Raw genomic sequence first — 12,691 nt, 5'->3', positions numbered from 1 at the left:
AAGAGGGCCAGGGATTTAGCTTAGCAAGCATGAGGTCCTGAATTTGATCCCCAGTACCAAAAATTTATTTATTTATTTATTTTTGGTACCACGGATTGAACTCGGGACCTTGCACTTGTGAGGCAGGCAGAGGAACCACTGAGGCAAATCCCCAGTTCCAAAAATTTTTTAAAAATTTAAAAAATTCTTTTAAAAGACAAGAAAATGATCCGGTTATGGTGCCTGGAATCCCAGCACACAGGATACTAAGACATGAGGATCACCATGAGTTCAAGGCCAGCCTGGGCTACATAGGGAGTTCAAGTCAGCCTAAATTACATAGAGAGACCTTGTCTCAAAAAACCACACAAACACACATAATGTGGGTGTACATTACCTATAAGGGGAAACTAGAAAAAGAACTACAAAGGGAAGAAAACAATGGAAAAATCAAAAGGAAAAGGGCAGAAAAATAGAGAGGGGGAGAAGAGGTAGGTAGCAACATAAGAGGAAAGAAGATAAAGAGAAAAGTCACAACATGTAATCACCAAGAAGTTTGTTCTATCCTATGAACTTGTTGAAAATACATCTTTGTAAATATTATAGATTTTAAAAGTTAAGCAAGTTGTTCAATCAGAGATTAAACATCCCCAAATATGCCATAATCATAAGACCATGACATTTCTTCTTACCCTGACGTAGGTAATAAATCACCAAGTTCAGCCTCGCTTCAGGAATGACATCTACCAGGGGAGGTAAAACCTGCAAAGCCCCTTCACCCCCTCGGAAAACAACCTAGAGACAGAGAGACTGTGTTACTGCCACAATAAGTGTGTATATTTTATTAGTGGAAAGGTTTAAAGGGCTGCCACAGATAACTGGATTCACGATATCCAACTAAAATAGCTCTGGGAAACATTTGGCTCCATTTCTAGACTTTTTTTTTATTATGACAGTTGCTCAGACAGGTCTTGAACTTGTGGTCCTCCTGCCTCCGCCTCACAAGTAGCTGGAATTACAGACCTGTGCCACTATATCTAGCACATTGCTTCATTTTGCTCCGGATTTCCTCACTCCCCTGTTCATATTACATCCACCAAAATATAAACTCCACATAGCAAAGAATTTTGCCTTTGTTGTATACTACAAGCTCCAGAATCCTGACTAATATGGTCATTACCCAGTTATTTTTGAAAGGATGAAAATATATATATATATATATATATATATATATATATATATTTTTTTTTTTTGGTACCGGGGATTGAACTCGGGTCCTTGCACTTTCAAGGCAGGCGACGGAATATATTTTTTATAACCCCACATATACTTGATCTCATTGAAAGAAAACTTATCTAAATTATGGTAAGTATAAGAAACAGAATAAAAGCTGGGCATGGTGGCACACACCTATAATCCCAGCACTTGAGAGGCTGAGGCAGGAGGATTGCTGTGAGTTTGAGGCCAGCCTGGGCTACATAGCAAGACCCTATCTCAAAACAGCCAAAAAGCAGGCCAGGGATTTAGCTCAGCGGTGCCGTGCCTGCTTCAAAAGTGCAAGGTCCTGAGGTCCTGAGTTCAATCCCTAGTACCACACACACACACACACACAAACACTAGAAAGAAACAAACAGAATAAAGACATAATTCTTATTGTACACATTCCTTTTCTCTTCATAAGAACGGCAGAAAATTTTATTACTATCATTATTATTATTTTGCTAAGGTTTGAAACTGTCCTATGAACTTGTTAAAAATACATCTTTCGGGCTGGGGATTTAGCTCAGTGGTTTCACTGCCTGCTGTGCAAGCACAAGGACCAGAGTTCAATCCCTGGTACCAAAAAAAAAAAAAAAAATCCAAAAAAAAATCCCAAAAACCAAAAAACATCTTTGTAAGTATTACAGATTTAAAAATTTAAGCAAGCTGTTCAGAGATTAAACATCCCCAAATATGCCACTGTACATGCTAGGCAACTGCTGTACCTTTTAGCCATATTCCTAGCCCAGAAAACTCTTAAAGTATCCAATAATTAATGAAATTCTTTTCTATATGGACAAGAAAAGCTCCATGATGATTTCGTTCTCAGCACTACAAAACAAACCAAAAACCCTCCATGACAGGATGCACACAGCCTTTCTGGGCCTACCTGTTCATTTCTCCGTGGCATCCGTCATGTCTACTTCCAAGGATGAAATGAGTTACAGTGGGCTCAATATGTACCACACACCGGGTAATATTTGGCTTCATTAATTTGGTGAGCATTCATGAACACCTACTCTATGCCTGCTGCTCTACTGAGCATTAGGCTTCTCTGCCACCACACAAGTGATATGTGGTCAGGTGATAATACATGCTATAATGGAAAACTAAAAATCCATGAAAGGACGATTGGGTTTTGTTTTGTTTTGTTTTTTCTCTTTTTTTTGTTTTTTTGACACAAGGTCTCACTATATAGTTCAGGCTGGCCTTGAATTCACTATGTAGCCCAAGCTGGCCTTGAACTTGAAGTGATTCTCCTGCCTCAGCCTCCCGAGTTCTGGGATTACAGGTGTGCACCACCATGACTGGCTAGGACAATTAGTTTTGCATGCTGTTGTATTTCTAGAGCCCAGGATGGTATCTGGCACCTAGTAGCTGTTTCACAAATAAATACATAGAAATCAAGGCCATCAGGCATGAACTACACAATTTCTTCTTTCTACCTCAAAATATCTATTTGATCATATTTTTTAGTTCCTCTTTGCAGTATCCCCTTCTTTTGCCAGTTAATTCCTTCACCTATCTTCTTGATCCCATGACTTCTAATTCTATCTAGACCTTGTTTCATTCATTACTGTATCTTTAATCTTCTGAAGCACTGATCCTACTTTTCATCTTAGACTACACACAAGCATTTGTGTTCTCCTGAAAAATCTTCTACTTGGCCCCTGTTCCCTCTGGATAGTGCACTATTTTTCTCCTTTCTTTCAATGCTACACTTCAAAAGTACGTGGCTTACTGCTTCTAATTTCTTCCCACCCTTCAACCTCCCAAGAAACTGCCTGTGGCTGTCAGTTTACTAATCAATTTACTGTCACAAACCACAGATTAGCCCCTGTAACCAAATTCAAAGGACTTTTCTATCTTCTTGCAGTTCTGAGACTGTTGTCTACAAGATGACAACAACAGCATCACTTACTAAATGCATCTCTAATCTGAAAATCCAAAATCCTCCAAAATCTGAAACGTTTTCAGGGCTGAAAAGTCCACACATGATTTCATGTGACAGGTTGCAGTCAAAATTCAGGCTCACTAAAAATAGGTAAATTACTTGCAGGCCATATGTATGTAGTACATAAGAAACACAAGTAGAATTGCTTCTCGGCCTTTTGGCTAAGATCAAGTGTAGAAACACAAGTGGATTTCATATTTAGACTTGGGTCTTTTCCCAGGATATCTCATTAGGCAAATACAAACATTCAAAACCTGAAAATATCTCTGGTCCCAAGCATTTCAGATAAAGGTTACTCAACCTGTATTTGCTAGACACCTTATACAAATTGAATTCTCACAAAAACGTCAGAGGCTGGGAGTTGTGCACACTTGTAATCTCAGCACTCTGGAAAACTGAAGATCACTAGTTCGATCCTAGCCTGGGTAACGGAGACCATGCCTAAAAAAAAAAGAATTTTAAAAGGGTTGAAGTATGAAAGTCCTGGGTTCAATCTTGACTATAAAAACAAACAAAAAAACAAAAAAGAAAGGGACTTTATTTTCCTTATTCTACAATATGGGAATGCTGAAACTCAGCAGTATTAGTGATTTACCTGAAGTTACAAATACTAACTTGATAGTTACATGATAGTTCAAATTTGTCAACTCTGACTTCAAAAATTGATTTGTGTGTGTGTGTGCGCGTGCACGCGTGTGCTATTGGGAATTGAACCTAGGGCCTTGTGAGCCATATCTCCAGTCTTTTTAATTTTTTTTTTTTTTGAGACAGGATATTGCCAAGGTGCTAAATTGGTCAGGAAGGGCTTGAACTTGTGATCCTCCTGCCTCAGCCTCCCAGAGTGCTGAGATTACAGGCATGTGCCATCACTCTTGACTCAAAATTTTATATTCTTAACAACTACTTTTATTGTCTCAATATTTTTCAGGGTTTTGACATATATATACATATTTTTTCCCCCACTGGGAGAAAAGTTTAAATAATAGCATTACAGAAGCAAAAAGAGAAATGTCCACATTCTCACTTTTCTTTTTAATCCCCTTCTCCAAGGATAATCCCTATTTACTATCTGATGTGTTCCTTCCAGTCATATACACATACACTTACAGTGCTTCTTTACCTTGTGCTGTACATTGTATCCACCTGGGAAGCTTTTAAGACAAATACTGGGCCCCAGCTCAACCATTAAATAAGAATCCCTGGAAGACCAGGTGTGGTTGTGTGGACCTGTAGTCCCAGCTAGGCAGGAAGCTGAGGAAGGGGGATCACCTGAGCCCAGGAATTCAAGGACAACTTGGGAAACACAGGAAGACCCTGCTGGTCCCCCCTATTAAAAAAAAAAAATATATATATATATTTAGGAATCCACGGGGGTGGCGCCCATCGTCAGTTTCAAAAGGTGATTAAAATGTGCAGCTATAAATAGCATCACGTTATCTAGGTGCCTCTACTTGTCTGCCCTTTCTTGTGTCTTCTGTTTATTTTCCTTCTTCCAGCGACCTGAATATAAATCCTTTTTTGGAATCATATTTTTCCCTGTTTTAATTCTTTCTTCAATATCTGTCAGAAATTCAGAAGTTTCAATCTTTCACATTTAAGTGCTGCAACTCTTAGGACGACTCCTCTACCTAAGCTGAAGTTGACTTCTGTCCAAGCTTAAATTCCTAACACATCATTCTCCATAAAACAATCTGGCCTCACTTTGGAAACCAGATTAGAAATAAAAAGGTTAGAGGCCAGAGCCCATCAGAGAAGCTATGCAAATAAAACTCCCTCAGTGGTGGAGGCTTGATGTGGAGAAGGAATGGGATAAACACAAGACAAGGCCAAGAAAGAACTGCTGCAATTTAGTGACCACAAAGATACTAAGATACCACAGAAGAGGCAAGGGAAGGGGAGAGTCTAACAGTCATGGTTTTCACTTTGGGTACTTGGAGGAGTGGTGCTAAAGAAATTGGAAGAAGAAGGTACAGTTATTGTCACCATGTGAAATGAAGAAGCAATATTAAAGAATTTGCCCAATATTCCCAGATTCCTGCCTTGAAAGCAGCTTCTCTGCATCTCACTGCATTGCTCGGTCATCAGTCACAATTCATCTGGGCTTCGATTCAGCAGTCACCATCATTACTATCTCTATACCTAACCCCTGCTCTAACTCTGCTCTCCCCTCCTTCTCAATGCAAACCTACTGTTCCAGTAAAATCAATCTGCTCGCAAGTTTTCATGTGTTATTCTTATTCTAACTCTATGCCCTAGACTAAAATGAAGCCTCTAAATCTTGGCCATCCTTCAAAGGCCAGAAACTCTCCCCCATTTATTCTAAATCACAGGATATGTTCCTTTGTCTTTGCTAAAAACCCAGACACTTGGATATCCACTATCTTGTGCTTCTGCCCAAATGGGATATCTATTCTTCCCAATAAGGAATTTCCTAAGGAAAGGGAATGATCCATTAAACCCATTTTCTGTCTTTCACAATAAGGAGGCATTCCCTTGAATGGGAAACATTTGCTGGGACATCTCCTCTGCATCTTCCCAATCTCGGTGCTGTTTACCAAAGTAGGGTAGGATTGAAGTCAGGCAAGACAGGAAACCGTTATTTACCAGATTGTGCTTGATGAGTTCTTTAGCAAATTCAAAGGAGGAGGGAGCGCTGTCCATCAAGCTTTTGAGTTCTGTCTGAAATGTAGAGAGACTCATGAAAATAACAAGTGTATAGTTCTTATAACACATATTTGTACAATGATTTATAGTTTACAAAGAATTTAATGTGCTGTTTCATTTGATCCTCATGACTACCACACTTCACAGATGAAAATGAAACTTATGAATGCTAAGCATCTTGAGACAGGGTCTTGCTATATAGTTGAGGCTGGCCTCAAACTCACCATGATCCCTCTATCTCAGCCTCCTGAATGCTAGGCTTACAAGTGGGTGCTGCCAAAGCTAAGCATCTTGAGCCTATATGGTATTAAGCAGTAAGTCTGAAAACTACCGGACTTAAGTCTGAAGATTCCTAGAATTAGTCTTTCAGTGAAAAGGTGATAACGGAGTGAAACTATGGGTGTCCAACCTTCCAGCTTATGTGGGTTATGCTGAGGAAAGAGGAACTGACTTGGGCCATACATAAAATATATAATTAATGTATATAAGAAAAAAACCTTCATTAAAAATTTTTGTTTGTTTGTTTTGTTTTTTTGGTACCAGGGATCGAACTCGGGTCCTTGTGCTTGCACAGCAGGCAGCAGAACCACTGAGCTAAATCCCCGGCCCCTTAAAATATTTTTATTGTAACATTAAAAAGAGGTCAAAATAAACTATGGGATATTTATATGATTTTTGTGAAATTAATGTATCAATGCCTGGATCAATGTGAGTAGCTGCAATTCTAGTGAGTTCTCAAGGAGCTCAGTTTTTTTAAATCTAATTTTACTCTTTGTGTGGTTCATCCATGAAAAGAGTTGCTCACAAATGTACATTCTTCCAAAAATCAATGACAGGAATAAGGTGTGAATGTGGATAGGTGAGCAAAGGATATTTTTTTCTGGAAAGACAGGTCTTATAAAGGTCTAGTAAAGAGACTTGATTCAGTTTTTCTTTGAGTTAATGTCTGATTGCAACTCCATACATTCTAAAAACTAATCAATAAGCAACCATTTATTTTTCTAGTATTAGCAATCTTGTGTAAATAATTTTAACAACAACAAGCAAAACTATGATACATTTTGTACTTCTATACTGCAGCTGCTAAAAACTATTTTAGCTTATTAAATTATTTTACAAAATAAAATAAGCCCAAATTTAATAATTACATAAGAAAATTTACATTTCTGCTTAACAACAATAAACACTTGTCCTCGTACACACAGATAGGTTGAAATACCATTCCGGGTCATTGCTGCATTTTACCCTCCCAGCCCCACAAAAAACCAAAAACAAACAAAAAAAATTTAAGAATATTCTTGATAGAAATAATGAAATGAACACAGCTAAAAACACAGAGGAAACTAGAGGGGTTAATGGATAAACAGCAACAAAAAATATCAGGAAAAGAAAAACAAGAGTCACCAACAGATAAAGAAGAAAATGACAGTAAATAACCAATACATCTCAGTAATATTTCTCAATGGCCTCAACTCCCCAGTTAAAAGACATGGATTGGCAGACTGGATCAAAACACAGAATCCAATAATCTGTTGCATTCAATTCATCTAGTCCAAAAAGATACACTAAAAATTAAAGGACAGAAAACAACATTTCATGCACCAGGACCCTGAAAACAAGCAGGGGCAGCAATTCTAATATTAGACACGGTAAACTTCAAGCTAAAACTGATCAGAAGAGACAAAGGTCACTACATACTAGTTAAGGGAACAATCCAACAAGAACAGATAACATTTATAAACATTACACACCAAATACTGGAACACCTATCTTCATTAAAAAAAAACAAAACTGCTGAGGGCCATAGCCCAGTGGTTCCACTGCCTGCCTCACAAGTGCAAGGTCTTAAGTTTGATTCCCAGTACCAACCACTGAGCTAAATCCCCAGCCCTTGTTTTTGTTTTTTGGTTTTCTTTTGGTACCAGGGATCAAACTCGGGACCTTGCGCTTGCAAGGCAGGTGCTGGAACCACGGAGCTAAATCCCCAGCCCCTTTGTTTTTGTTTTTTAAGACAAGGTCTCACTATGTAGCCTAGGCTGGCCTCGAACTCATGGTGATCCTTCTGGTGTTTGGTGCACATATATTTATAATTTTTATCTCGTTTTATAGAATTGTGACCCTAACCAATACACACTGACCTTTTTTGCCTCTTTCAATCAATTTTGTCTTGAAGCCCTCTTTGTCTGAAAATATGATAGCTGGATAGCTATTCTTGCTTGTTTTCATACTCCCTCATTTGCAGGGTTGTTGCGGCCCCTCCGCCCCCTGCGGGAATCAAACTCAGGACCTTGCGAGGCAGGCATGGCACAAATGAGCTAAATCCCTGTTTTGGTTTTTTTTAAATATTATTTTATTGGGACATTTTAGGGATACAATATAATGACATTCATCATTGGAAATCTCCACCTTTACATAATCTCTCTTGGTTCTTACTTTTCCCCCTTCCCCTGGCCTCCCTTCAACTCCTCCATCCCTCCCTATTTACAAAGACTTTGTTCCTGTTTTTTCATTTTCTCATATTAATTCCATTGCCTTCTTTCCTTTCCCCTACCCTTCCCCCTTCCTCTTCCCCTTTACCCCTCTTCTTCCTATTTTACATTATCTATTATACCTTTTAGTCCTTATTTACACTTTCAGTTTCTCACACTAGAGAAACAATTCGGTATTTACACGTGTGTCCTGTTTATTTCACTTGAGAGTATCGCCACAAAGTGCATCCATTTAGCTATAAATGTCTCTAATTTCTCATTTTTATGGCTGAGTAGTACTCCATTTTATTTAAAAAACCCACATTTTCTTTATCCAGTCTCCAGTTGGTGGGCATTTGGGTTGCTTACAAGTTTTAGCTATTACAAATTGTGCTGATATGAACATGGGTGCACATATATCACTGTGGTATGATTCTTTTAATTCTTTGGGGAAGATACCCAGCAGGGGAATAGCGGGGTCAAATGGGACTTCCAGTCCTAGTTCTTTGAGGTATCTCCATACTGATTTCTACAGTGGTTGCACCAGTCTACATGCCCATCAGGAGTGGAGCAGTGTTCCTCTTTCCCCACAGCCCCGCCAGCATTTGTTATTGGTTGATTTCATGATAGCGGCCATTCTTTCTGGGGTAAGGTGGAATCTCAGTGTTGTTTTCATTTGCATCTCTTGAATGACCAGTGATGTTGAACATTTTTTCATATGCTTATTTGCTATTTGTACTTCTTTGTCTGAGAAATGTCTGTTCATTTCAGATGCCCATTTTTGGATTGGGTCTTTAAATTTGGGAGGTCTGATTTTTCTAAGTTCTTTATAGATTTGAGATAGTAGACCTTTGTCTGAGGAAGAGCAGGTGATGATTTTTTCCCACATTGTGGGTTGTCTCTTCACACTGCTGGTGGTTACTCTTGCTGTACAGAAGCTTTTTAATAAGAAGAGATCCCACCTGTTGATTGTTTGTGCTAGTTCATGGGCAACTGAGGTTTTGTTCATAAAATTTTTTCCTACACCAATGTCTTCAAGAGTTCTACATAACCTCTGGTCCAGCCAGTTCAGCGTTTCTATTTTAATATTTAGATCTTTAATCCATTTTGATTTTAGTTTAGTGCATGGTGAGAGATAAAGGTCTAGTTTTAATCTTTGGCAAGTTGAAACCCAATTATTCCAGCACCATTTATTAAAGAGGCTATCTTTCCTCCAGTGAGGGTGTTTGGCTCCTTTATCGAAGAAGAGATGGCTGAGTGTGTCTGGAGTTGTTTCTGCAACTTCTAATCTGTTCCACTGGTCCTCAGGTCTGTTTCTTTGCCAGTACCATGCTGTTTGTATCACAGTAGCTTTGTAGTATAGTTTCAACTTGGGGATTGTGATACTCCCTGCCATGACTCTGTTACCTAGAATTGCTTTTGCTTTTCTGGGTCTCTTTTTGTTCCAAACAAATTTTTGGATTGTTTTCTCAAGGTCTGTGAAGTATGCTGCTGGGATTTCAACTGGGATTGCATTGAATCTATATAGCAGTTTTGGAAGTATGGCCATTTTCACTATACTGATTCTTCCTACCCAGGACCAGGGGATGTCTTTCCATTTTCTGATATCATCTTCAATCTCTCTTTTCAGAGTGCTATAGTTTTCAGAGAAGAGGTCTTTTATTTCTTTCTTTAGGTTGATTCCTAGGTATTTCAGTTTTTTGGATGCTATTGTGAAAGGAATTGTTTGCCCTAGTTCTGTTTCAGTGAGTCTGTCATTCGTGTAGAGGAAAGCTATTGATTTTTGTGTTGACCTTGGATCCAGCTACACTACTGAATTTGGTTATTAAGTCTAGAAGACTTTTGGTGGCGTTCTAGGGGTCTTCTATTAGAGTATCATGTCATCTGCAAATAATGACAATTTGACTTCTTCATTTCCTCTCTTTATTCCTTTTATCTTTCTCTTGTCTAACTGCCATGGCTAATGTTTCCAAAACTATATTGAACAAGAGTAGTGATAGTGGAGATCCTTGTCTTGTTCCTGATTTTAATGTGAAGGATTTCAGTTTTTGACCACTTAGTATGATATTGGCTGTTGGTTTTTCATAGATGGCTTTTATCAGATTGAGGTAGAGACCATCTATTCCAATTTTTTGTAGGGTTTTTTATCATAAATGTGTGTTGGATTTTGTCAAATACTTTTTCTGCATCTATGGAGATAATGATATGGTTTTTGTCCTTGGCTCTATTGATATAGTGTATGCAGGCCAGGGATTTAGCTCAGTGGTTCCACTGCCTGCCTCGCAAGCTCAAGGTCCCGAGTTCGATCCTTAGTTTAAAAAAAAAGAATATTGATACAGTGTATTACATTGATTGATTTGCATATGTTGAACCATCCCTGCATCCCTGGGATGAATACCACTTGGTCAGGGTGTATGATCTTCTTGACGATCTTCTACATCCTATTTGCCAGTATCTTATTAAAGATTTTTGCATCTATGTTCATTAGTGAGATTGGCCTATAGTTCTCTTTTTCGGTTGGGTCTTTCTCTGCTTTGGGGATCAAGGTGGTGCTTGCTTCCAGGAATGAATTCGGGAGTATAGCTTCCCTTTCAATTTCATTGAAGAGTTTAAACAGTAGTGGCAGTGGTTCCACTCTAAATGTCTTGTAGAATTCAGCGGTGAAGCCATCAGGACCCAGGCTTTTCTCAGTTGGTAAATTTTTAATTATGTTTTCAATTTCATAAATTGATTGATATTGGGTCGTTTAGAATTTTTAGGTCTTCTCTGTTCAACTTTGGTAATTCATATGTATCTAGGAATCTGTCCATTTCTTCTGTGTTTTCCATCTTATTGGCATATAGGTTCTTGAAGTTGGTATTGATGATCCTTTGGATTTCTGCTGAGTCTGTTGTAATTTTATCCTTTTCATTCCTTTCTTTTTTTTTTTTTTTTGGTACCAGGGATTGAACTCAGGTCCTTGAGCTTTTGAGACAGGCAGCAGAACCACTGAGCTAAATCATCGGCCACCTTTTTTTTTTTTTTTTTTTTTGGTACCGGGGATTGAACTCGGGACCTTGCTCTTCTGAAGCAGGCACTGGAACCACTGAGCTAAATCCCTAGCCCTTGCATGGATTTGGCCCTTTTCTTTCCTTTTTCTGATAAGGTTGGCTAAGGGTTTGTCAATTTTGTTTATTCTTTCAAAGAACCAATGCTTGGCTTCATTGATTTTTTTGTATCATTCTCTTAGTCTCCATTGAATTGACTTCTGCTCTGATCTTTATAATTTCTTCCCTTGTATGAGCTTTGGGTTTGTTCTGCTCTTCTTTTTCTAGAAGCTTGAGGTTCAGCATCAGGTTGTTTAATTGGGCTCACTCTGTTTTCCTAATATGTGTATTCACTGCTATGAATTTCCCTTATAAGACTGCCTTCATTGTGTCCCATAGATTACGATATATTTATTGTCATTGTCATTTAATTGAAGGAACTGTCTGATTTCTTCTTTAATTTCCTCTGTGACCCATTGGTTATTCAGAAGTATGTTGTTCAATTTCCATGTGTTTATGAAATTTTTGTGGTTTCTTTTGCTATTGATCTCCAATTTCATCGCACTATGGTCTTATACAGGGGATAACTTCAATTCCTTTGCACTTACTTAAACATGTTCTATGAGCGAGTATGTGGTCTATTTTGGAGAACGACCTGTGTGCAGCTGAAAGGAATGTGTATTCTGATTTTGTGGGGTGGAACACTCTGTAAACATCTGTTAAGTTCATTTGTTCAAGAGTTTGATTGAGTTCTAGTATTTCATTACTTATTTTTTGTCTTGTTGATCTATTTGTGACAGTAGGGTATTGAGGTCCCCCACTACTACTATATTAGTGCATATACGACTTTTCATGTCCGTTAGCATTTGTTTTATATAGTTGTGTGCACTAGTGTTTGATGTATATGTATTTATGATTGTCATCTCTTCCTGTTGTACTGTTCCCTTTACATGGATGTAGTGTCCTTCTTTGTCTCTCTTAATCAGTGTTCATTTCAAATCCACTTGATCTGCAAAGAGAATAGCTACTCCTGCTTTTTTTCAGGTTCCTGTCACATGGAGTAACTTTCAGTCTATGAGTTTCTTTTTTAAGTGTGTTTCCTGTATGCAGAATATTGTTGGATCTTGCTCCTTGACCCATTCTGCCAGTCTTTTTCTTTTGATTGGTGAATTGAGACCATTAACATTGATGGTTATAACTGATACATATTGACTTATCCTTGTCATGACTTTTTCTTTTTATTGGATTCTCCCCCTTTGCCTTTAATTCTTGTCGTGCCTCATGCATTCATTCTGGTGGGCTTCCTGGGGTTGTGATCCTCATTGCCTTTTCCTAGGATA

At 38.3% G+C, this 12,691-nt stretch overlaps 1 protein-coding gene across 2 annotated transcripts in view; it reads right to left on the bottom strand.

The window, feature by feature from the left end:
- Ift56 (intraflagellar transport 56) overlaps positions 1 to 12,691 on the bottom strand; it is a 54,823-nt gene that overhangs the window by 19,297 nt on the left and 22,835 nt on the right. For both annotated transcript variants that reach the window (XM_087206305.1, XM_087206306.1), the window contains 2 exons: positions 5,798 to 5,872; positions 672 to 774 (listed from right to left, as the gene is read on the bottom strand). In XM_087206305.1, the coding sequence (XP_087062431.1) occupies positions 672 to 774; positions 5,798 to 5,872 (178 nt within the window). The remainder of the gene's footprint in view (positions 1 to 671; positions 775 to 5,797; positions 5,873 to 12,691) is intronic.

Source organism: Heterocephalus glaber, unplaced genomic scaffold, assembly GCF_053883595.1.
Source record: "Heterocephalus glaber isolate CG9 unplaced genomic scaffold, H.glaber_assembly_v1.0 deba00000621, whole genome shotgun sequence".
Lineage (NCBI taxonomy): Eukaryota > Metazoa > Chordata > Mammalia > Rodentia > Bathyergidae > Heterocephalus > Heterocephalus glaber.
Note: the sequence above shows the minus strand (reverse complement) of the source record. Positions and strands in the feature narration are given on the sequence as shown.